Source organism: Mangifera indica, chromosome 1 (genome assembly GCF_011075055.1).
Source record: "Mangifera indica cultivar Alphonso chromosome 1, CATAS_Mindica_2.1, whole genome shotgun sequence".
Lineage (NCBI taxonomy): Eukaryota > Viridiplantae > Streptophyta > Magnoliopsida > Sapindales > Anacardiaceae > Mangifera > Mangifera indica.
In genome coordinates, this window is record NC_058137.1 from 24,883,976 (window position 1) to 24,910,270 (window position 26,295).

General features: G+C 32.0%; 2 protein-coding genes and 1 long non-coding RNA gene across 6 annotated transcripts; 1 reads left to right on the plus strand and 2 right to left on the minus strand.

Moving 5' to 3' along the window:
• Positions 1-9,329: 9,329 nt before the first annotated feature.
• Positions 9,330-13,496, minus strand: LOC123226026 (zinc finger BED domain-containing protein RICESLEEPER 1-like). Of its 2 annotated transcripts, none has more exons than XM_044650467.1 (4): positions 13,301-13,496; positions 9,877-11,850; positions 9,720-9,785; positions 9,330-9,604 (listed from the first exon to the last, which is right to left on the minus strand). In XM_044650467.1, the coding sequence occupies exons 2-3, from the start codon at positions 11,840-11,842 to the stop codon at positions 9,730-9,732; spliced, it is 2,022 nt and encodes a 673-aa protein (XP_044506402.1). In that variant the 5' UTR covers positions 11,843-11,850; positions 13,301-13,496; the 3' UTR covers positions 9,330-9,604; positions 9,720-9,729. The 2 variants fall into 2 exon arrangements, with proteins under 2 accessions (XP_044506402.1, XP_044506410.1); XM_044650475.1 differs by having other exon boundaries at positions 9,330-9,618.
• Positions 13,497-14,483: 987 nt separating this feature from the next.
• Positions 14,484-21,826, minus strand: LOC123224225 (zinc finger BED domain-containing protein RICESLEEPER 2-like). Of its 3 annotated transcripts, XR_006503911.1 has the most exons (9): positions 21,332-21,826; positions 20,396-20,507; positions 18,421-18,589; positions 17,923-18,321; positions 17,156-17,820; positions 16,882-17,054; positions 16,372-16,778; positions 16,165-16,275; positions 14,484-14,774 (listed from the first exon to the last, which is right to left on the minus strand). XR_006503911.1 is itself a non-coding variant. In XM_044647838.1 (8 exons), the coding sequence occupies exons 2-7, from the start codon at positions 18,568-18,570 to the stop codon at positions 16,234-16,236; spliced, it is 1,836 nt and encodes a 611-aa protein (XP_044503773.1). In that variant the 5' UTR covers positions 18,571-18,589; positions 21,332-21,826; the 3' UTR covers positions 14,484-14,774; positions 16,188-16,233. The 3 variants fall into 3 exon arrangements, 1 of the variants encoding a protein (XP_044503773.1); XM_044647838.1 differs by lacking the exon at positions 20,396-20,507 and having other exon boundaries at positions 16,188-16,275; XR_006503910.1 differs by lacking the exon at positions 20,396-20,507.
• Positions 21,827-21,840: 14 nt separating this feature from the next.
• LOC123224239 lies at positions 21,841-25,361 on the plus strand. Its single transcript, XR_006503915.1, has 3 exons — positions 21,841-22,499; positions 23,006-23,206; positions 23,509-25,361. It is a non-coding gene; the product is annotated as an uncharacterized LOC123224239 (long non-coding RNA).
• Positions 25,362-26,295: the final 934 nt, after the last annotated feature.

Here is a 26,295-nt window from a genome sequence, read left to right on the forward strand (position 1 = left end):
TGATGTAATTATTTTGAGATTATGACAACGATTGCATAGATGTAAATGGTAACCGTTGGTGTCTTTATTTAGCGTTGAATTTGTCATTTTCTTCAAAGTATTTTGTTGAGTGGTGAAGAATAAGAATCATCGCCACCTCTTCTAACAATAAACCAATACTTTGGTAAAACAAGTTCACTTGTTACAAAAAGTAATAAAGAGAATAAAGTCAGTACAATTAAAAAGACTTTGGTAGTGGTGGTGGTGGTGGTGGGAATGTGGGATCTTGATTGCGTCTGAAAAAAAATTGATGGCTATGACCTATGACACCGCCATTATGCCTTTATAAATATCATCTCATCCTTGTCTGGGTTTCACGTGATAAAATCTATTATAATCATCTTACTTTAGACCCATGTTTTCTTTTATACAACGTGTTTGTTATAAATATAAATATGGAATAGTCCATCACCTCTCCTTTACCGAAAACTACTTTTCAGCGCACTACTAAAAACTTTTCAAGTGCTTTTACAGTTGATTGCCATTGTCCTTTGGTTTCCTCCTTTTGGTCAAATTCTATTATTTACCTAAGGGATAGCTTGAATAGAAAAGGTGTAACTAGAATTTAAGTTTGAGATTTTGAATTATTTTTATAATGGCTATAGTTATTTGATATAGTTAGTTTGGTTTCAAATGAATGATTCAATTTAAATAAGATTTTTTATTATAAAAAAAATGTATCACTTGCCCCTCAGAGTAAATGGCAAAGGAAATTTTTAAATATAAAAATATAAGTTTAAAATTCACTGTAATATATTAAGATTAAATTTTTAACTTATTTGATATAATAATTATGAGATTGATCATTAAACCTGAGTTTTACTTATTTTACATGATAGATTTAATTCTGAAAGAATTTACTAGTTTTGAGGGGTTAATTGAAATACCAACTTTGTATGAAGATATTTTGAGTATTACTAAACATATTTACAAGATGAGTGACATAATGCAAAATGAAAGTTTAGATTAGCTCTGGCACAGTTGATGGATAGATTTTGAAAATTGGAAACAATTTCTTTCTAGAAAATTTTGGGATAAACTTAGAGAAAAGAAAAAGGAGAAAGCTTTATGTATATCTTTATAGTTGTAAACCATAATGTAAAAAGAATATTAAATTTTAGGAGGTTTGATTTTGATTGGGAGGAGGAGAATGAGACAGATGTTGATTTGAGAGGAGCACAATTTTGGACACCCCTACCCTGCGGAGAGCACTGTGAGAGGCTGATATAATTATGGCCAAATCTATGTCCCACCAATGTTTGAAAATATAACAGATTCCTTCTCTTAAAATTGGAAAAACCCTTTTCTCACCCGTTTGTAAAATTTATTAAAAAAATCTGATCATTATTTTATAAAATTACTAAAAAAACAAAAAAATCATCAAATAATTCTTTACCTTTAAATTTTTATTAAATACTTTTTGCATCCCTAATATTTTAAGGTAAACTTAATTTTTAAAAAAATTAAAGGTGTTAATAAAATTTTTAAAGAGTTTTGAAAATTTTAAAAAAGTTTGAAGTGTTTTTTTAATTTTTAAAACTTTAGTATGTTATCAGTATTTTTAAAACTACTAGTTATAATTAAACAAATATACAAAATATGATAAATCATAAATATAAATATCATATTACAAATTACTAAAATTATATATATATATATTTTTTGAAATATCTAAAAGTGAATATGATTATTTTCAAAACAAAATTAGGGAAAATAATTATTTGAACCTAGAAAGTTTTAAAAAATAACATTTATACCTCATAAATGCTATTTACAATTCAATCCAATAAGGATATTATTATAATATTTTAAACTTTAGGGGCATTTGATTGAAAGATTTAAAGATTACTATGATAATATAGGTATTTAAATATTACTAAGATAATATTAATTTTTTTACAATTATATCTTTACTTATTAATTTTTTATATTTAAAATACTCTATTTTTAATTAATAGAATAAATAATATGCGAAATATTTTAAAATTTTTAAGTAAAATATTATTTTATTATCTAACAAAATATAATAATTATTTATATTTAATAAATTTTTAAATAATTTATGTTTGTGATAATTTTATATTTTTATAATAAAAGAATACATAAACTAAACTGGGATAAAGTACATTCATGGATGGAAATATAGAATTCTCAAATCCAAATGGTAAGCAGTTATTTCATTGAACTTTTGGTGGTAAATGATCATTTAGATGCACGTCGCGACAGACTGACAATACGAGCTTTTATTGGTTCCCTCGGGCGTACGAAAAAAGATTGCACCATATTTGATTTTGACATTTACCATATTTTTTCTCCCTTATTATATCTTCTTCTTTATATTCCGATTGTCTTTTTCCATTTTTCAAGAAAAACCGATATCAAAGGGGTGACTTTTTATTTGATTTGTATTTTATTTTCATTTTTGTTGGCCTAATTACTTCCTCTTTTAGCTCAATCACTTAATTTAGCTCCTTATTCCAGGGCTCAAAGAAGCTAAAGCTGATACTTCTAAAGCCACATCAATAATTGAATAGATTATTTTACTAATTTATAATTTAATCAATTCATTCAAATAATTAATTAGTTCAATTTTTATCAAATTAACATCTATTTTGTAAATATAAAATATAATTTTAAATATATTAATTAAATAATTGATACTTTATTATATAAATAAAAAAATCAATTATTAATTTAATTAAAAAATTTTAAATTAAAATTTTTTAAAGTTTTAATAAGACAAAAATGGTATAATATATAAACCCAGTTTGGTTGATTTTAAATAATTTTTTCGGCTCAACGGTTTTATCAAATTTGATCAAATTTTAAATAAATCAATATTTATATATAAATAAGATTAGATTGTAAACCCAGATCAAATTATGAACTGATTTATAGTTTAATCGATATGATTTTAAAAACACTGATAAAGTAAATTTAGCAATTACAAGTAAATTCATAGCTTTTATTCGATGAATTTATTTTCAAACCTAATGCTTATTCGATAACATTGGCAACTTGAGGTCCTTGTAAATATGTCATGGTTTTTTTTTTATTATTGATAAAGGCAAAGGGAAAGAAAGCACCATTTATCTTAATTTGATTAAATAAATTTTTTTTTTTCGAATTAGATTCTACAAAAATATCAAATTCTTAACTCTTATACTTGTATAATCGTTAGTTAGTCATTTTGACGAAAATGTTGTGTATATATAAAAAATTTTCTCATTTTTCATCATTTTGAAAAATCAATTTCCACATAATTTGATTTTGATTTAGACCAAAATTTAATCATTTGCAATTTTTAAGGCTTTGAAATTAAAGATTTAATATATTTTTTGATTTTAAAGGTGGTTAATTATAAAAATGGTTTTCAAATATGTCAAAGCCAATTAGATTAATGATTGATGGTTTAATTGATCAGATTGATCAATCTAATTTAACTTCAAAAATTGTAGTCAACCGAATTAAGTCATTTATAATATATAATTTTAATCCCAATAAGTAGGTTTTGGTGTGACCATTTGCAAGAAAGAATTAAAATAAAAGAGGTACTTTAGTAAAATAAATAAATAAATATTTTGATACCAATGATAAAATGTGACCCCATTTTAAAAAGTTAAAAAAGTTGAAATAAAAAAACTTGGAAAGAAAAATCATTTTGGAGATAAGTTTTCCTAACTTATCTTACTTTTTTCTTATTTTATATTTTGTTGTAGGAATAAGATATTACAAATTAAAATTAAAAATTGATATCAATATAGATAAATTGTTAGATTGTTTAAGATAAGGGTAAAATAATATTTAATAATATTAGTTATATTTTTCAAATAATATTTTTTTTTATCATGACATGTTATTTTTGCAAGGATAACAACTCGAAATTGAATGGTTTGAACTGATTAATTTAATTTAATTTGTTTTCAGATGAATCAAAACTGGTTTAATTAATAGTTGATAATTCAATTGGTCAAACTGATTAATTCGATTTAATTTTTAAATTTATACTCATCCTAGTTGAGTCATTTAAAATATGTAATTTTAATCGCAATTGGTAGATTTTGGCATGTTAATTTGCAAGAAAGAATTGAAAGAAAACAACTTGAGGGGGTATTTTAATAAAATAAATAAATAAATATTTTGATACCAAAGATAAAATGTGGTCCCATTTTGGAAAGTTAAAAAAGTTGAAATAAAAAAAAAAAATTCTTGAGTCAAAATAAAAAAATGGAAAAAAACTCTTTTTAGAGATAAGTTTTTCTAACTTATCTTTTTGTAAGCTTTTGTTTTTCCTTATTTTATATTTTGTTTTAGGTGTGAGATATTACAAATTAAAATTAAAAATTAATACCAATATAAATAAATTGTTGAATCGTTTGAGATAAAAATAAAATAATATTTAATAATATTAGTTATATATTTCAAATAATATCATTTTCAAGGTTTTTTTTTTTTTTTTTTTTTTTGCCTGGCCAAAATTGTGAGTACTTGAAAGTTTCATTAAGTGAGGTACCCATATACCAAACAAAATTAAAATTCACCACTAAGAACAAGCTCTTGGGCACTATAAAAATCCTACACAAATCAATCATTCTAATGGCTCACCCAATTTCCCAAAATCACTATCCTTTTTTTCATGCTTGATCAACTATTATTAGTAAAAATTGACCTAATATTATTTGTAGGGGACAAAATTAAATTTCAAAAACCTATCATTCTACGGTAGACAACATAAATGAAATAATATTTTAGAGTCATTTTTATCATAATTATTAGATAGGGTTCACCTGAAATGACTCATATTTTTTTTTAAAAATTATAATTTTATCGTATCGAATAATATCAATAGATAAATATAAGAATTCTATATATCCCTAAAAAGAATCTTATATATAAATGTTTTTTGATATAATTAGAAGTTCTTATAGCTTTTTTAATTATATTAATTTTTAAAATATTTTTTAAAAATTAAAATTATTTCTGAAAAACAGTAAGAGCGTCTTTGATCTAAAAAAAATTTTAATATGATATTAAACATATTTAAATATTAAAAATATTAAGATAAACTCAAAAGTATGAATGTATTTTGGGATTTTAAATTAAAAAAAAAGAAAAAGAGAGAAAGTTTTGTAGGGTTGGAATCTTATGGTGACAAAGAAATAAAACTCAAGATTCTTCCGACAACATAGGTGTGGCTGATGGGTCGTTTAGCCCTACAAATCTCTCAGACAAAGCACCCTTTTTTTGAGGGTCGTGTTGAATAAAATCATAATATTGTTGCAATGAAATGAAGCGAATCTAACCTGTTCAAAATTGAGGAAATTGTTAAAACACCAATGATGTTTGCAGGAAAGTCATCAGGGGCCTTATGAATAAATTTGAGACCTGACCTTCTCTGTCATGCCACTTGAGAGAATAATACTTATGGAGTGGCATTAGAATTGTCTGGAATAAATGTAATTCAAACAAACTTAAAATATTTTATCAAGTTAATTGAATTGATCTAATCATGAGAATGTAAGATACGTTTCACTTTGGAGTAGCCACATTAACGGACTGTATTCACCGAATCTGACACAACCCATTATGTGTAGAGATAGTGTAGTGTCATAGCCCACCAATTACAGACCTGATGAGTTGTACACAGGTCAAAGACTTATTCCCACCCGAGGTATAGTGAATTACCAATTTCCACCCACCAACTTTCAAAAACCAACACCCACCCATGGTTTGGAAAACTAACACTTACCCTCCAAAATTAAGATAAGATTAGGGCAAAATCGTTATTTAATAATAATATTTAACATTTATATTATTTTACCCCCTTAATTTGAAAAATTAACAATTTCACCTAAAATTAAATTTTGAAAAGTGATATTTTCCCCTCTACCTAGGGTTTCCAATTTCACCGACGAATTTCTGGCCAACAATGACCGATCTCTCTCTCTCTCTCGGTGTTGTCACTCCCTCCGGTGTTCAATATTGGATTGACAACATATGAATTCGATGAAATCCAGACAAAATCCAGATAAAGAGTAGAAACTCTTCGTCTGGATCTTTGTCGTCTAGACAAAGTCAGCTTTGTCTGGACGACGATGATGTTCAGATTAGGAGATCGGTCTCTTCTGGATTGTCATCGTCATCCACTCTTTGTTTGGATTTCGTTGAATCTAGACGTCATCGGTCTAATATTGAACATTGGAGAAAGAGACGACATCGAAAGGGAGAGAGATCGGCCATCGTTGGTCAGAAATTTGTCTGTGAAATTGGAAACCCTAGATAGGGGGTAAAATGTTACTTTTCAAAACTTAATTTTGGATGAAATTGTTAGTTTTTCAAATTAAAGGGATAAAAAATGTAATTGTTAAATGATGATTTTGCCCTTAATTTTATCTTAATTTTGAAGGATAGGTGTTAGTTTTCCAAACCATAGGTGGGTGTTTGGATTTTTGAGAGTTGATGGGTGGGAATTTGGAAATTCAATATACCTTGGGTGGGACTAAGTTTTTTGGGCTTGTACAAATCTATGAGTATAACTCAAGATCCCTTGGTTTGTGCCCTTGCAAGCTCTTAGTGAAATAGTTTGATTGTTTTTCCAAGCTAACTCACCATATTATATTTTTAATTAGGCCAAAGGATTATTTCTCACCTAAGTTTAAATGGGCTATCAAAGTTACATCTACAAGATTTGAAAAGCTCAAAATTTCACCTGTCTATTTTAAATCTTAATTAAAATTAGGGATAAAACTGTTATTTAACAAAAAATTTAAAAAACTAAAGTTTTATTACATTGATCTTTCTCAATTTGAAGATCTCACAATTTCCCCCCACCTAAAGTTTGAAAAATTAACATTTTCCTCTGAAGTTTGCAAATCGTCACTGAATGTGGCAAAGTTCATCGATTCCCACCACGTTGGCTCTCCCTCTCTGTTTATCTCTCCTTGTCAATCAAATCTTAACCATCAATTTTATCTTTATTGAAGAAAATTTATTTTATCGGTGGTTGGGATTTGATCAATAAGAAGAGATAAGTCGAGAGAGAGAGCCAATACGATCAAAGATAGCCATCTCTGATAAAGGTTTGCAAACCTTAGAAACGAAATGTTAATTTTTTAAAGTTTGGATAGAAGGAATGAGAAATTATAAGATTTTAAAACTAAGAATAACAAATATAATAAAGGGAGAAGGATTATTTCCCACATAACTTTTGATGCGTTTTCAAAATGCCATTTACGGTAGATGAAAATCCACTTTTCCCACCCATGACCAAACTGTCGTCCAATTTTTTAGTTAGGGACGAGGGCAAAATCGTTATTTACTATTTAAAACCTTAAAACTTTAAAATTTTACCGTTTCCCCCTCCAGGTTTTAAAAACTAATAACTAACCCATCCTCAAAGTTTGAAAAGTTTAGATTTCACCCCTAGGGTTTGCTTCCTTCTCCAGCCACCACCGATGGCCGACGTAATCGATCGATCTTCCATCTCCGACTACAAAGGACGACGAAGGATGACCCTTCGTCGCCCAGATCTGGACGACAAAGTGTCGTCCAAATCTGGAAGAACAGACGAAGGACGATGCGACGAGCGACGAAGGACAGCGAAGCGTCGTCCTTCGTCGTCTGGGTGGAGCGACGAAGAGAGACCTCTTCGTCGCACGGTGGTGCCACAAAGAGATCTCTGTCTTTTTGTCGCATCGTGCGATGAAGAGATCTCCGTCTCTTCATCGCACCACCGTTGTCACACTAGGAGAAGAAGGAGGCCGGTGACGACGCCGGAGATGACATCGAGAGATGAAGTTGAAGAATGGGGGTGAAACTGCTAGTTTTGAAAGTTATGGGGGGCGGTTGTATTTTGAAAAATATGGAAATCCTATGTTTGGAGGTAAAAATGTTAGTTTTCAAAGTTTAAAAACTTTAGGCAAGATGAAATGTTAGTTTCTAAAACCTAAGGGGGGTGATGGTAAAACCCTCACATCAATTTTGGAATAAATTTTACAGACTAAATTGAGGGGTATTTTTGTCATTTTATCTAACAATGGTAAAATAGATATTTTACCTTTATACAAACAAATATCATCCATATTAACGGCTCATGGGTGAGAAAAATAGATTTTCATTTGCCGTGTGTGACATTTTAAAAACATATCAAAAGTTAGGTGGGAAATAGTCCTTCTTCCTATAATAAAACTTTAATTTTTAAAATATTTTTATAAATAATAATTTTATCTTTAATCTTATTAAAAATTTTAAATAAATGGATAAAATTTTCAAATTTAACGTGTGTGTGATTTTTAAAACGCATTTAAATTTACTTGGGAAATAGTCCTTCGGCCATTTAATTATTTACCCACAGGCTGTCTCTCAAGGCCCCGACGTGGCTTACCGGCCTGTGGACCCAAATCTGTGATTTTGCTACCATGCCAAAATAAGTGAATTTGGTCGTGCCAAAGGCTGCCCCACCCCTCGGAGAGGCCTAAAGACAAATTACTTTGTTTTTATAAAGACTAGTCAAATGTGAGGTGGTTCAATAAAGATATATATTTTAGAAAATATTGTAGTACTTTTTGAGTTCAAGAGTAAATGCAGCTGCCCGCCTTTAAAAAAAAAAAAATCCCCTTTTAATATCAGATAATAAAACCCAAATTTCCTTGACCTGTTTATCAGCCCTTCACTATTTACAACTCTGACCTCACATGCATCACAAATTAGCTACAGATTTAAACACATTAACTCCACACTTGAACAAAATGCCCATAAGCTAGTAAAAAGAAATAGCACTGTTAACACAAGTTTGAGTTCCGACTTCCAAACAGAGATAGAATCAAGCTGAATTTATTTGAGCTTAAAACAAGCTTTATTCAAAAGACCTCTAGCAATTGAACTTGTGAATTAAATATTTTCGAATTTGAATTTTAAGAGTATTTAACTCATTAAACTTGCAAGCTAAAAAAATTCAATATAAATCGACTAAAACAATATTGTTTTGACTTATACGTATCAAATCAATGTTGTTTTAATACTAAACCAAGTTCAAAACTTGAGTTTAACTTCCCTCAAACGAGTTAAATTCGAACATTTTTTAAGCAATTTTGAGAGCTTAAATTTGACTTCCCTCAATTCGAGCCGAGCTTAAGTTTAAGCAAGCTCAAACTCGATTTGATCGAATCCAACTCTAATTCCATATACATTTGAACTAGCAACTATTTTTGTCGTCAACCAGGTTGTTAAATTGGTTGTGAATTCTAAAATTTTCATTTAGCTTCTCAGCTGCCTAAAAACAAGTTGAATAATGAGCAAGCAGAAATGGGGCACAATCGCATTCAATATCACTATCAGAGGTCTTTTCTGGGTAATAAGCATGAATGTAAGCAGTACCATCAAGAAGTACATCTAACCATCTTGCCAAAGACTGTAAGCAGTTAGCATATTCTGTCCCAATGTGATAATATGGACATACAGATTTTAAGTTCATGTACATCTAAATAAGCTATACCAGAACTATGACCAATTCTGAGAATGACACCTAACCTTTTGAACTTTTAGCTGCTGACAGTTCCACCAAAACCTTGCATGAAAAATCCATTAAACCAAAACCACTGAGATTAACACAAAGAATAAGATCATATGCATGTTTAGTGAGGAGGAAGAAAACTAAATGAAAAAAAAAAAAAACAACTCACCATCAATAAGCTAACTAGCTTCAACATAAAGGGATAGAGCATATTGGCTTGCAGATGAATTGAGCTCTGATTACAAAAATTATAACAAGACATGAAGTTAGCAATATATTATGGTTTAGGGTGTGAAGTAAAAGAAACTCAAAGGAAATGAACATACCATCAGATTCTGTCTGTAACCAATCTCGAGCACATATCAAGGCCTGTCGAGTATCAGGATTTAGTGAACTTTGACAGTCATCAAGGACTCTACCTCCTGTGATGAATGCTGATTCTGGAACAGCAGTTGACATAGGAGTTCCCAATACATCACGTGCCATCATGGACAGTATGGGGTACCTTGGTGTGTGTACTTTCCACCAATTTAATATGTTGAAGTCACAGTTACGAGGAAAGACTGGTTCCTCTAAGTACTTCTCCAAGTCTGATGCCACATTTTGACTTTGAGAAGTCTCGTGAAGGAATTTGTCAAAGCCCTTTAATTTATCCCTACTGTCATTACTAGTGCTAGGTAAGCTGCTTCCTGGCAAAGCAGAACCTTGATCAACTAAGGTTGAGCAGATAGAGTAGGCATTGAAAAGTTCCTTAATACCATCAAAAACTTCCTTTATTCGTTCCAGAGCAGTACTACCATAAATCTGAGAATAGTAATACTCCACCAACTTCATCTTAAATCGGGGATCTAAGATGGCTGCCATTGCTAAAGCCAAGCTGCATTTGCTCCAAAATTTGTCAAACTTAGTTTTCATCTTTAATGCTGTGGAGCTCAGGAATTCATCCGAGCTCTTACACCAGTCAATTAATTGGATATGGACATCACAAACCTCAGGAAAATATATATTTGCAGTTGGAAATTTGTTGCCAGAAAAGACATTGGTAATTTCAACAAAATGTTTTAGATGGCCAGTAATGGCACTTGCCCATTCCCACTCTGTATCAGTTAAAGCTGATGAGTACTCAGGGTCATGCTCTTGTAAGAAACTAAATGCATTTCTGTATTCTAAGGTGGTTTCCAGCATGATATAAGTTGAGTTCCATCGTGTTGAACAATCAGTAACTAAACTCTTCTGACTGTTAACCTCAACTTGCTGGACAATCTCACTGAACTTTCCTTGTGTTACTTGTGAACTTTTAACATATCTAATGCTTCCTCGAATCTTCTGAATCACGTCTCGGAGTGCCTCCAAGGCATCCTGAACAATCAGATCCATAACGTGTGCAACAGAACGGACATCAAACAATTGACCATTACTTGAATGAGGCCTATTTTGGGATATGCATTCTTTGATTTTCACGACAATATCGTCATCAGTAGAACAATCGTCAAATGTCAAGGCAAACAATTTACAGTCAATATCCCACTCCATAAGACACTTGAGAATCACTTCTGAAAGCATGTCATCCGTATGGGATGAGTCAAGTGTAATGAAATTCAGGATCTTTTTCTGTAATCTCCAATCCTCATCAATAAAATGTGCTGTTAAACACAAGTACTTGGCATTTTCTGCTGAAGACCACATTTCCACAGCTAGGTTAATTCGGCTTTGCAATCTACTCAAAATGTAATACACTTTCTGTTTCTCTTTCCCATAAATCTCCATACAAGAAAGCTCAATATCATTGTTTGGAGCAACCTCAAACATTGGCTGAAGATTTTTAACAAACATTTTGAATCCAACATGATCCACCATGGCCAACGGATAACCATGTAATATAATCATGCGGGCAAGATCAAGCCGACTCCGTTCTTGATCAAACCTACAAGTCCCAAGGTTTACAACTTCGTCTTTTCTTTGGTCTAGTTCATACTTTATGACAGGCTTAATATAGTCATCTTTTCTTTGCCCTTCATCAAAGCTGATATTTGTAAGGGTAACACTAGTATCCTTTTTCCTTCTCTTTGCGGCAAGTAGTTGAGACACATCAAAATTAGATCTTTTCAGACATCGCATTAGATGATTTCTCAGATGTGTAGTTCCGCTATTACTTGATCCACTGAGTCTTTTATTACAATGCACACAAACAGCATAACATACGTCAGCCTTTCTAACCCGTTCAAAGTGATTCCACACAATAGACGTTAACCGCTTTGGTTTCTTGGTAGCTGATTCATTTGCCACTTCCATTGCATAGACTTCAGATAAACCCAAATTCAGCGTATCATAAGAGATCAGGTCAAAATCCGAACGGGTCACAATACTAGTAAAGGGCTATACCATGACAGCAAAACGTAAAATACTATTTAAGAACACCCAGGACATTAAAAATGCTTAGAAGTCAATACACACTATTTTCAGATGGATGATTAGGTCCTCTTTGTTGCTAAATTTATTAACCAAATGCTGCCAAAACAGTCAAACCATAAGGATTATTAAGTTCAATTTTGAAGCAATGAGACAGCCCCAACCATATTGGCAGGTCTCAAGTTTGTGAATTTTTAAGCCAATTATCTCGTTATTATTTAAAGCTAAAGGAACATTTAAAAAACTTCTTAAACATATTTGATATGTTAGCTAGAAAGTACCCAAGTGCATGGATGCATTTTGGCCTCAATTTTAGTGTATCATTTGAAGATATGACTAAAGGGATACGGAACTAATAACAGCATTCCACAGATCAGTAGTTCTTTATTTTTTATTTGTGCTACAATTACTTCACTTTTCTTATAGCTTCCTGAATCTAAACTCAAAGAAAAGAAAAAAAAAAAATCCCAACGTAATAATATGGTAATTTTAATCTAAAACGTTATTGAATATTGACATGAATTCCATCTTCTTACAGACTTACTGTTACATATAAAATTTATATATTTAATGAAGCTAAAATACAAAAGTGTGAAACCAATCTACAGAACAATGAGCATGATCAAGAGCAAAAATAATAATTGAATCAGATATCTCATACAAAGTCATAATAATTTGATCAGAACTGCAAAACATATAATCTCAGCCCCATCTGTAATAAAAAACAGAACCCCCATATAAATTCACAATTCTCACAAAGAATAGCAAAAAGTTGCAGCAGTTTAATAACACTAGCAGGTTTCTACTTCGGTTTCCTCTGTGATCGCAAAATTCTATAGATGCATCAATAGAAAACGGGTCCCAGTAGGACCGTTTCAAGTGTACATTCCCACACGTGATCACAGAACTATATGAATCCATGTTCAAAAACCTAACAGAAAATCATAAATCAATTTAAATTCAAAACTTTCAAAAAAAATAAACCAACACGAAATCACAAACTTTAACACTAAAAAGGCAAAATTTCAGCTCAATTACCTCTAAAATCTAAATCTCAACATGAAAGACAAATTCAAGCAACCGGGTCATATCAGATTCAGTAAAAAAGCACACAAACGAACTCAGAAACAAAAATATATCAAAATTAAACACACGGGTTGAGATCCACCATTAAAATACAAAGTCACAAGAAAAGAAAAACCCCAAATTCAACAGAAACGAGCCATTAACAAGCTCAATTACTTTAATTCATCAGATAAATACAGTCCCAACGAACAAAATGCAACCCAAAAACAAAGCTTCAAATAGGGATAATTAAACGTAATCTGAAATGGGTCTTACAGAGATTGTTGCGAAAAAGCTTTACTGAAGAGAGTCCGATCGGAGGATCCGGAAGGATTAGGGTAGGGTCATGAAGAGAAAACGAGAGAGATTGGATCCGAAAAGATTACAGGTAGAGAAATTGGGTAAGATCCGAATAAGAGTAAAAACTATACCCAGATTAAATCTGGTTGGTTGGTGTGAATTCGGTTTGGTTTAGCTGGGCAACGCATTTATATTTTTATTAAAAAAAATATTTATTTCCTTATTTTAATGAGAGAAAAAAAATAATGATTTTATTAAATATATAATTAAATGATTTTTAATAAAATAAAAAATAAAAAATTTGAATTTTGATGATAATGAAGGAACATTTGATTTGGACCGTTTGTTTGAGGTTAGGTTTGGTTTGGTTTGGTTAAGTTGAAATTGGATTTCATCAAATTAGGTTTAGTTAGGTTTGAATCCTGGAAACTATAGAATTATTGGATAAATACTTAGATTAATATATAATAATAATATAATTACACCTAAATCTGAAAGTTCAATGATATATATTTTTATTAAAAATATAAATGTATATTAGGTTTATTTCAAATATTTATTGTAGAATTTTTTAATATAAAATATATCTTAGATTTATTTAGGATAAATATTATTATGGATTATTAATTAAAATAACATGTTTAAGGATTTATAAAAAAAAAAAAAAATTTATCTGTCACTTTATGCCTATATAATTACCATATTCAATTTTCATGAAATTATCTCTGCATATAAACTGAGTTTTTTATTTTAATCTTTAAATTCATTTCAGAAATACAATCCCACCTCAATCACCAGCCGGACTAACTCCACTGTCACAGCCAGACGATTACCCTAAATAGTGGTGAATTCATTCCTTTCTGAACATACGACTGAAAATCGATGACATCAAATTTACTTTACTCGAACTCAAGCTCAAATATAAAATTAAAACTCGAACTTGGTTTAGAAGCAGCACAATTTTGGACTCTATCTGAGTTAGTTTAAAAAACAATTACTCTTATCCAAATCTCTCCTTTTTTTCAGTTACTCTCCAGTACCTATTTTCATTTGCTTTCTTGGATAATTGGACAATTAAACTCATTATCTCATTTGCTTTGTTAGAAAACTGGACCATTAAATTTATATCAGACAAAACATCATGTTATACAGAACTCCATTGAGAAAAAACAAAAGCTTCATTCATCATAAAAAGATCAAAATGTAAATTCTAAGCGCAAACCCAAGTTAGTAGATAGCTGAATTCCTTGGAAGAACAAAGGCAGCATAAAAGCATGCCTTTCTTCTTTCACAAAACATATGGATCCAGCACAGACCATTCAAGTGCAAAGCAGTTGCTCCATTTTTTACATTGATACAAAAAAACAGAAGCTACAGATACTGACTATATGAAAATTACCCGGTCACTTTCGAAAAACACATGCCAAATCCTAGCTTTACCTTCTGAACTCTGTTCCAAAAATGCCAACAGTCAACAGCTTATCAGTAAGAATATAAGTTCGGTTGTTGTGAAAGAAAATTTTACCGCCTAACCTATATCTATCGACGAAAATATGCGGCCACTATGACATAACCAAAATGAAATGAAAATTAATAAATTGTAAGTCAACTGGCTAAATGGATTTTACTTAATTACACTAATATATGATTTTCTAGAAACTAGGAACCTAACCTGCCGATATGTTTTTCATAGATTTTGTACTCGTAAGAATTTGTTGCATTCATCCTGTCAGTGTTTTTAAGTGCAAATTTCAAAAAAATTGTAAATGACCAAAGACTTACGTTGGAGTGAGTTTGCCAAGGTTATCTAATTCTTTACCAGAGTCCTCACCCACAACTCTCCTAGAGAAACCAACAAATGTAGTTTTTGTCTCTCGTAATTGATAGTCCTCTGCTAGCAAGTATGTCAAAATCTGTTTGATGAAGCTCACTACCATTTACAAATAAACCTGTGTTTATAGAAGCACAATTTTCTGGCATGGGATAGTCGACAATTTCTACTTCTATCTCAGGATTATTTTGACTGATCCTCAAACCCTTACTATCTTCCCCAACATCAGTTTCCCTGTTAACAAATAAAACCTCTTTATCTTCTGTTCCGGAAGAAGAACACTGACCTAATTAATATTTCCTTCTACCAAAATTTTATCTTTTCTCCTACTGAACTAAACACCATCAACCTCCTCAGTCCCAGACAAAAAGCCCAAACTACCACTCACTTTTTGTCACACAGTTTCAAGATTTATGTCACTCTACATTCTTTTCCCTATTAGAATTCTCCGACAATCCATCACTTGCCAACACTTTCTTCTAGGCTGCATCACCAACTCATCAGCTTAAGTTCACACAATACCTAATTGGCTGGTTTGCTCTCTTAGAAATCAAAGAAAGAACAATAAACAAAAGCAAAACTTCACAACATGTTGGTGACATCTATCAAAATGGAAAAGAACAAAGCATGGAGCAGATAGCTGTCGATATGATTTGTATTATAAAAGTAAGATTCTCTAGTTTCCCATGAAAAGAACAGTTTGGAGGTAAGTAATAACCCAAAGATATCCCAACAAATTTCCTGGAAAATGGAAAGGAAAGTGCGATGTATAGTTAACAGAATGAGTAAATTAGACAGTAACGTATATTGGACTTTTGATGATTTGAATAATAAATACTGTAAATAAGGTTTTGTATTGTGTGCTAGCTGGTTTTTGAAAACCAGTGAAGAAGTCAAGATTCAGTACAGATCACAGCAACCTAACTAAGATTGAAAAACATACCAACTAATGACATTACGAAATGAAATTAAACGTCTTATAAGAAAATAAAGATAATAAGAAAATTACCCTCGCAACAGCAGATTCATCACCTTACGTGCATCACTCCAGATTCATCACCTTACAACAGCAACTTATTCATTTTATTGGACATGAAATCTCAATTTCACTATCATCAACCTACATGAAAATAAATGGAAGGAATTAAAACTTGGATTGAGAACCATTTATTAAAAAAAAAAAAAAAGAATACAAATCAAGGACAAATTTCACTACCTTTTGGGGTTTTTTCACTCCATGCATTGCCCTAATCCAATCTCCTCCACAAAGAAGCATATTGACAGTTTCTGGATCCAGAGTTTCCCAATAACAGTCAATTACTCTTGAACCAACTCTAAATGCTTCCTCTGGAGCTACAGAAGAGACAGGAATTGCTAAGATTTCAGCAGCCATTTGAGAGAGCACTTTGTACTTCAATTGATTGTCCCTCCACCATTTAAGAGCATCAAAATCTGATGGTCTTGTTCCCTCATCAATCTTCATGCAACCTTCTTCAAGGTAAACATCTAGCTCTGACTTTACAGTTGGTTCATATTCTACCTTCTTAATGTGCTCTTTTAATCTTTGCCAGCCTTCATTTGACAATGAGTCACTATGACTAGTATGAGAGCTAGATGCATTGTCTACAGAGTTAACATGAAAAAAAAAAAAAAACACCCATTAGACTCCACAACATGATTAGTTTAACCAAGACTTTAAACAAAGAAATTTCATTAAGATCTTAACCTGATTCACTAGATTGGTGTGTTTGTACATTGCTTTCATTGTCCGATGGAATAAGTGCCATATATTGACCATATAATGTTTCAAGAGTCTTCTTCACATTTTGTATCTCCTCCTTGGCTTTTATATCACCATATAAAATGGGAAAAACAAACTCAATCAACCTAAACTTGATCCTGCAATAGACCACAAAAATAAATAAATAAAAATAATAAGAAATAAGGCAATTATCAATATAAAGATGATACCAATAAATTAGAAAAAATAATTAATTTACCTTGGATCCAAAGTACTTGCTAATGCCATTAGTAAATTCACCTCCCCCCAATACTTATCAAACTTAGATCTCATTTTGCTAATCATATTCTGAACAAATGGATTAGGATCAAACTCCCTTTCTTGTAGAATTTCCTTAATCCTAAAAACTTCAATAAAGTATAAGTTTGATGTGGGGTTCTCTGATCTTGAAACCATATTGCTAACATCATGAAAAATCTGGAAAAAATCACAAACAATTGCTACTTTTTCCCATTCTTCCACACTTGGACAGTAACTATAATTATGATCTCTCTTTTGGTACCTAGGAAACACATCTTTAAACCTCAAAGCCACACTAAGCATCCTATATGTGCTATTCCACACGGTGGGGCAATCTAAGATTAGCTTCCTTTCCTTAATGCCCAATTTTCGCGCAATCTTACAAAAGATTTTCTGCCTTACATCACAATAACTAATATATTTCACACTCTCCCTAATAGTCTCTATCACTTCCTTAATTTGCTCAACCCCTTCCTCAACTAACAGATTAACAAAATGTGCAATGCACCTAACATGGAAAAGTTTTCCATCACACAACAATCTCCTTTGAACCTCAAAATCTTCTTTGAGAATGACAAGACAAGCATCATTGATTGTTGAATTGTCCACTGTTATAGCACAAACCTAACACAATAAATAAACATTTAATATTTGCATTTAAAAAATATAAATAATTTGAATGATTGCTAGAAATTTGAAAATAATGCAAACATAAATTCTTGTTACCTTGGCTTCAATTCCCCAGTCCTTGAAACAATTAATCATCGTATATGCAATGTCTACTCCTCTTCTTGGAGGAGGAAGATGGACAAAATTGATTACTCTTTTCTGCAAAGACCAATTATGATCCACCCAATGAGCAGTGATTTCCATGTACTCAATATCTTGGACTTCTGACTTCCAAAGATCAGTAGTCACATTGATCCTTGGGACATTTGCAAAAATTGTTTTTAATTTTCTTCTTTCTGCCTCAAAAATTCGTTCACAAGCTTCCTTCACTTGCTCTACTCCACTTCTTTTATAAAACGGCTGAAGAACTTGTACAAAAGAATTGAAGCTATCACTTTCCACTATTGTCAATGGTAGCTCATCCATTAAAATCATATGTGCCAAAGCCTCTCTAACCTGAGACAAAAAAATTAATAACACATAATTAGAACCGCATTGCTTACATACATAAAATTACGTAGAAGACTATACAACCAAAAAGTTCTTCAAAATTACCTTGTCCAGCTCTAATGCTTCACTAGGCTCATTAAAACTATTGGTTGACGTATCATAATCAATTTCTATTGGTACATGATTGCTTCCAGCTGTAGGAGTTGAAGTTGAAGGTTGCAGTAGACTTGTTGGCAGCTTCTTTCTCTTATTCATTATCTCATTCAATCAATCACTGTAAATCAAATAAATTGAATCATACACCATTAGCTAACAAAATAAAAAACAAATTAAAAAATTATGACTTTAATAATACTAATATTAAAAATTATAATTGCAGATGTGACATTTTAATACCACAATATAGTCTATCATCTATAAGACATATTATTAAGTTATTTGTACTTTCTTATATTTTTATAATTCCAGAGACTCTACTTTTTGCTAAAGAACCAATACATGAAAGATAGCTAAAGTTAAGCATATTAGTACATTTTGGACAATACTTTCAGATGCTAGCACAGAAAAAAATTAGAAATGCAATAGTGGGCTCAAAAGTACAGTTACATCCGATTTCGATCCCAAAAGTATCTTTTTTTTTTTTTTTAATGATCTATCCCAAAAGTATCTTGATGTCCTCAAAGAAAAACTTTTTAAAGGGAGTATTATCATGTTTATTTTCACCAATTTATCATTGCATTAAAATGAGGAGAAGTACCATGTTAACTAAAAAAACCCAACTACAAGATATGACCTCCAATGCCAAGTTTGAAAAGCCACTTATACATGGTGGAAAATCTCAATTAAATTAATAGATAGGAAACAAGTCAACAATTCCTGTCTGGCCTTATTTTTCTTCTTGTTCTTCACCAAGAATGAATTATATTAGCTTACAGGTACTACTAGTAGACTTCATTACAAACAAACCATACTAGGCAACCTTAAGTTATGTTCAATTGACACTCTAATTTTGATACCATCTAAAATAATCATTAGTGATAGTTAGACATGGATATATTCTTGCCACCAGATTTCACTATCACATTATTTCTACTCTTTAATCCATCTTTCCTTTTATAATGCAACAAAGGCCAAAGAATAATAGTAATTTCTCAGTCAATCATTTGGGAAATACCATCACAAGTTGCAAATTATAACAAATTAGATCTATTCAAGGAAAAACGAAAAACTAAGTATGGTAAAAAGCGTTAAGTCAATTAATGCACAAACAATAGTCCTACTTTTTTAAAAACTTTAAAATTCATACATAGCTTTCCATAATCAAATATAATCTTTACTTTAAATTATCAATCAAACATAAAAAGAACTAAAATGGAAATATGCGCTAGTCAAAAGTAAGCAAAAATTCAGTTGGAATTCAGGCCACATGTAAGCTGTTGGGATACCTCACATATCAGACCTTGACAAGGTGAACTAAAGAATTCAAACATCAATTTACGGTGTTGGCCACTATTTACCAATATGTGAACTAGGATATTCATGTTAACATATAAAGGGGCAAATAAAAGATGAGAACACAGTCTACTTCATCCATAACATATTCAAAAGCAACAAACACTCTACTTCAAAATAACAGAAACTTGTAAAATTTGTTAATTACGGAGTGTCACACTAGCTATCAGAAACACAATGCAATTTAAAGAAAAATGACTCAGGAATTATAGTAAAAACACAATTAAATAGGAAGTCCAGCAAACAATGTGTGCTCCCACAGCGTCATCTGCCTAAGAAATGTATTCTCATTAGTAAAGGCAAAAACAACAGAACAGTCAAATGTACGAATTTCATAAATTAGACCTGCAAGAAGTTAACCTCAAAGACCACTGAAATAGAGCATCATGTGACATGCCAACATTTCAAGATAATTACATAACATATGTTAACATAATGCCCTAGTTAACCACACAAAGACCCTAGGGTTCATATTTAAGAATGTTAAGAAATACTGCATAGCAAGCATAAAAGTCAAGAGCTGCAATAATAATAAATCACACCAAAAATTGCTTTCCTAATGAAGCACCTGACTCAGAATTCTTAATTAGGGGACTGGAATTCAGCCTCTCAATTGACAGTCCCATGTGAATCCATCCCAAATCTACAGAATGTACAAACAAGAAACCGAGACACTAATCCTGGTAGACAATTTGTGAGATATTGTAAGGCAAACCCCGTAAACATTTAAAAAAAAAATCATAAAGCAAAGCATGAGAGAACTGATTCTATTTGACAGATATCATCAGATGAAGAAGTTCTAAAACACAGAACCTGGAGCAGGCCTTCAAAATAAGTAATAATTAAAAGACAACATGCAAAGCTCACGAGAACACTCTAAACCAATATGCAAAAAGTACAACATCAAGAAAGATAAAGCCATCAGTTTATTGAGATAAAAGAGTGGATAAATCATTGTCTATCAGGCTTCCAACTGATAACATTGAAGAACAGATAAATTCACCTAGCCCAAAGATTTTTAGAACTGTGATGAATTTAGGGGTGTAAACAAGACGAGGTGTTCATGAGCTGCTTGTGGTCCGGCTCATGTCAAGCTCGGGTCAAGCTTGCCGTTGATTGGCTAGCAAGCTCGCAAGCTCAAGGCTGGGCTCAAAAAAAGTATCATTAAACCATAAAAATGTTTCAAACCTTGCACTAACCTTAAAATCTTATCACTGACTTGTCAATATAAGTTATGATTTTTTAATACAACTTTTTTGAAAGTTTTTGAGATGTCGTTAGTGGCTCGAGCTTGAGCAAAGAGCTTCACAGCTGGCCTAAAGGCTTTAATGTAATCGAGCACACCGAAGCACTAATCGGTTCCGCTAGGCCCGACTACACCCCTTGTAATGATACTCATGCTAAAGATAAGTCTGCGAAAAGGTTATGCCTTTGAGTAAACTTTTAGTGGGTATTTGTATGACTCATAAATGCATAATAAAATAAAAGACAAGTTTGAAGTCACCTGGATCCTTCTCTCTGACGGTTATAAAGGAGATCTTGGGTTTTGCGGGCGAGGAGCGAGAGACCAAGAACTTTTTGAAGGCGAGAAACGACGAGAAAGAAGGAGTTATTGGGTTTTTCCGGCGAGAACAGTCGAGACGAAGGAGCTTAGGGTTTTGCGGCCATGGAGAGAGATGAAAACCATCTTGCACAAAACGAGAGCCTTAAGTAGGGCTCCAGTCCAAAACTGCGAAGTTTTCTTTGTTACTTCACCGTCGCGAGCCGATCCGAGCTCAGTTCGCTCGTTTTTAAAAAGGCTGAAGCACTGTTTCCCGCCCGAACTTTCACGAAAAGAAATGTTTTAAAGTTCAAAAATTTTTTTCAGCCGTCAATTGGTTTCATGTCATTCGTCAGTTAACTTTAACTGTAAAAAGCATGATAGTAAACTTTTCCAAATCCTACAGGTTTTAAAACTTGACAAACACACCCTATAATATAATGGTATAATTTGACTTTGTTTTATCTTCTTGGATGAAACCCTTGGAAAGTTTTGTCCAACCATAGCAAAAATTCAACAAAAGAAAGGTTCGTCGGGGACCTCGAATTCATCTATCGTCAATGCGAAAGCGTGCAGCAATGGTGGGGTCGACGAGTTGTGCTCCACACGCGCCAGCGTTTGTGACAACAGTGTTTTTACCTTCAATTTCGACATAATGAAAGTCGGTAAGGGCGACAATAAGAGCGAAGATGAGAATGAAATTGGGAAAATGAATCTGAACAACGCCATGATAAAGGAGTTTGCATTTTTTCCGGTAAGTGGAGGAACCAAGCAAGCTGCGAAGGCGGTTTTCTAGAAACTGCCTATAGAGGCGTGGTTATCTGAGGTGAAATTTCCTTCAAAATTAAGACCATTGTTGAGCAAAGCGATTGGGACAAAGGTGAACCTATGGGTGTGCATAAGAGTTGGCGGCATCCGAATACCTTTCACACCTAACTCAGGCTTTTGTTAACAACCGTTCTTTCAAAAACAACTACAAAGGCTTCAAGAGATGGTGGCTCAAAGCATTATGAAGCAATAGAAAGATTCTTATGAAGAGGAGATCTTACCCTACAATCCTTAAAGTTGGAAGGAATGTGAGGGCCTCTTTTCCGGTAGCTGTCGAACCTACTGTCTCATTGACTAAGAAAAGGTTTCTTCCCATTTCCGTGATTCAGATACTTATATTCTCTATTGTTTCGTTCATTATTTAAGAGTCTTTTCTGTGTAAATCTTTTTTTAAGATCATATATTTACATTGGCGTAATAGCATTCTGGTTGTTTGATGAAATGCCAAAATAATGAATGTAAATGCATTTCATTTATGGCCGTTTATTTGCTAAAAATTGCTATGCAAGAAAATCCATATTTTTTTGGGTAAAATCTGTTACTCGTGAAAGTATGCTGTGGTTTTCTAATCATGTGTGCACACTGTTTAATTGCTGAGACAGTGAAGATAAAATCAAATTGTTATTTGAGACCATTTCTAGTAAACTATTAGTATGTGGAAAATATTTTTTTATAATAATAGTTCTGTTTTTTCACTTTCACAATGGAAACTGAAAACCCTTTATACTACATTCAACTCTCTGTCTTTTTATCTTTTAAATCAGTCAACTGATAGTATTTGTAACTCAGTTTTCCTTGGAGATGACATAGGTTTTTCAGCATGAGGATACTCTTTCTCGGAAGTCTGTAGATTGGGAACCTGTTTTCCGTCACATTTATTCAAAATCAATTGGTATGTGGATTTAGTAGTTAGTACTGGTGGTGATGGGGCAGTGTTTTGCAGTCCAGCATATAATGGATGATTCTATTCCTGTTCTAGGTGTGAATTTTGATCCCACGCATGTTGAAGAGGTTTGTTCAATGTTGGGCTGAGCTTTTTCTAGATTCTTCTTCTCCTTATCAAGTTATACATGTCATTGAATTTGCGGATCATGTCTTGATATTGACATAGCTCATTTTTGGATATTAACCTGCCATGATATCCCTTAAAAGATCTCTCTGAAATACACATGGGAATATGTTCTTATGCTTGATTTGATATCTGCAAAATTAATAATTTTCCCTCTCCAGAAGGGATAGTAGCACCTGCATTCTATAATTTTTAATCTCACTCGCCATTCTTTCCTCCTCTGACTTCTTGATTTTGATTACAGGAGGACCATAAAATGTTTCAATAATATATTGGTTGAACAATGCCTCTTGAATTCTGTCAAAGTGCGTGCTCACATGGAAAGATGACGCAAGAACTTTCACAAGAAAGGTCTTAACCAACCACAACAGCACACCCACCACAAGACAAATGGAGATCTTAGTTACAATGCCAAAAACTTAACTATTGGTCTCCCTCTCAACTTTTTTATAAAGCATGTAATGCCAAGCAACCAACACAGGCCCCAACCAAATACAATTCTGAACTGATTTTCTCAATCTATAAAAAAATACAGAACCCGTTTTTGCAAAAGGAAATTCCTCTCAATGAAGAACACAACAATCCTCACAATCCAACGAAATACCAACCTGCCACATATCAAAACCAAAAGCAACACCTCCCACTTCCATAATTCAAGCTTCAAAAACACCAATATTTAAGAAATTTAGTCGTTAAACTACAAACTAAGTAACTAACGCTGCTATAATCAAAATCAAACTAAGTCATTCAAGCACAACCCGCATACTAACTTTCTTCTTATTATCCTCTTCCAAGAATTGATCATCCTCTTCATCTTTAACATTTCAACCAATAAACCCACTTTTCAATTGAGCTGATCTCCCCACCACTCTCTTTGATTTTTGCTCAACTTTATCTTGTGGATGGTCTAACAAGCTAGACTTAGTCTTCATCATCAACAAACTAGAGTTTCTATTAAAGGACCCATCCCTATCAAACAACTGGTCGAAGTACACTTCAAAACCTCTCCTTTAGAAATTTTCTTTGGGAATCTTTATAACTACTATTAAAATTAGAATGCCTTCTTTTAGAAGACTCAAAACGAAACTTTATAATCTCTATTATGCAAAGTGAGCAACTCATCTACATCTATGGTTGGTAAAGTTCGTTTTTCATTATGATTATGAATATAAATATTACCATTATTTTCACAAGTTGTTTCTTGTTGTTGAAGCTCATTCATGTCCAAGTCCATATCAAGAATGATCCATTCTTGGAAGAGGATTTGTCTGACGAGTATAAAAAGGAAAAAGTTAGTATGTGGGTTGTACTTGGATTTGCTTGGTTTGATATTGATTATAGCAGCATTAGTTTGTAGTTTAAAGTTTAAATTTCTTAAGAATAGCCGTTTGTGGAAGCTTTACTTATGGAAATTGGAGGCCTTGATTTTGGTTTTGATATGTGGTAGGTTGGTGTCTAGTTGGATTGTGAGGATTGTCATGTTTTTCGAGAGAAATTTCTTTATGCAAAAATTGGTTTTGTATTTTGTTTATGGCTTGAGGAAGACGGTTCAGAATTGTATTTGGATGGGGCTTGTGTTGATTGTTTGGCATTACTTGTTTAATAAAAAGTTGAGAGGGAGACCAACTGGAAATGGCTGCTTGTTTTGCTGGTGAGTCACTAGAGATGTCAAAAGGGACCAGAATTTGAACTATTCTGTCTCAGTGGCCATATGTCTTCTTGAGGCCTTGGAGTTCCAGGAGAGCAAACCGGCCAATCTGCAAAATATAAGTCATTTGGTTTTGGAGATTTTTAAGCAAAAAGGGGTTATGTACAAGCATCAAGAAGCAAAAAGTTCCAACTGCATTTAGACAAAGAAAATAAGGAAGTGCTTTCAAGATTACGCTAAGTTGGTATGTTCCTCATGGATTTTTAACTCTGTATAAGAAAACGTTACCTTTTCCTATATGGTCTCTGCATTACATCATGTTAGCTGCTGGGTTTGAGAGCAAATCAGATTCATTTTTTGGGTAAAAGTTGTTTACTTGGTTGGATTGCTGATCATTTCATTGACTCATCCTCACTCTTCAATAGTCAATTCATCATACATTTTATGCAGTTTACTCTTTTCTTTGGTATTAAAATGTATTACTTTTTTATCAGGATTCAATAGCCAAACTAAAATCTTTAAGAAATGGATTCAAAATAGGCTGTAAAATAGCGACGTAGACTTACCTGGATTTCTCAGAAAACTTTTCTTGGAGTTTTCTGTTCCATCATCTGACACCCCACGCCCATTTTTTTATATGCAGCATGTAGCTGCTCCAGCTTTTCTGTGAACTTCTCTTGTTTTGCCTCACATTTCTGCCGGCATTGAGCTGCAATTCCATTCATCTTGAACTGCATTTCAACTTCAAAACTATTTTTTGTTCGGTAACTCATTTTTTCCTTTTTTTTTTTTCAACGAAGTTAAAAGACACAAAGAAATGATCATTCCACCAAGGCCAAAAAATTTTAGTCACCCAAAATTTTCTAATTTTAATTATTTATTTCATTTTGATTATTATTTTAAGAACTAAAGTTTTCAAAGATTTTGTTTAGCGTAAAAAACAACACGACTTTGATTGCTATTTTTTATTATTGATATTAATATTCATTGCAATAAAGCAATTCTAAGGGTCGTTATATATTCAAAAATCTTGATACAATTCGGTCGTAATATATATTATCGATTGTATTTACGTGATTGTTTAATCATTTCCATATTGTTATGATAAGATAGATGAATATTTGTCTATTTAATAATCATGTATTAAGCGATAATTTATCAGTTTTTTTAAAATTAAAACTATTGAATAATTTTGCAAATAAAAATTAAATTTCAAAGGCCAAAAGACTTATTCCTTTCTAAGGTTTAGTGTAAACATAAGTATATACCTATTAATTTTTAAAAACTTAAGTATTTATTGATCTGTTAAATTTGATTATTATTGTTAAAAGTAAAATTATCATTTATAAATTTTATTTAAACTCATATTTTTTATTATCTTTA

What these genes read in the sequence shown, in the direction of transcription:
- LOC123226026 (XM_044650467.1), bottom strand. Translation starts at nt 11,842, where the DNA reads ATGGAAGTGGCAAATGAATCAGCTACCAAGAAACCAAAGCGGTTAACG. An exon ending in GTTACAGACAGAATCTGATG is followed by an intron (nt 9,786 to 9,876) that starts GTATGTTCATTT and finishes TTTTGTAATCAG; the next exon opens with AGCTCAATTCATCTGCAAGC.
- LOC123224225 (XM_044647838.1), bottom strand. Translation starts at nt 18,570, where the DNA reads ATGAATAAGAGAAAGAAGCTGCCAACAAGTCTACTGCAACCTTCAACT. An exon ending in ACTGGGGAATTGAAGCCAAG is followed by an intron (nt 17,821 to 17,922) that starts GTAACAAGAATT and finishes TTATTGTGTTAG; the next exon opens with GTTTGTGCTATAACAGTGGA. An exon ending in ACACCAATCTAGTGAATCAG is followed by an intron (nt 16,779 to 16,881) that starts GTTAAGATCTTA and finishes TTAACTCTGTAG; the next exon opens with ACAATGCATCTAGCTCTCAT.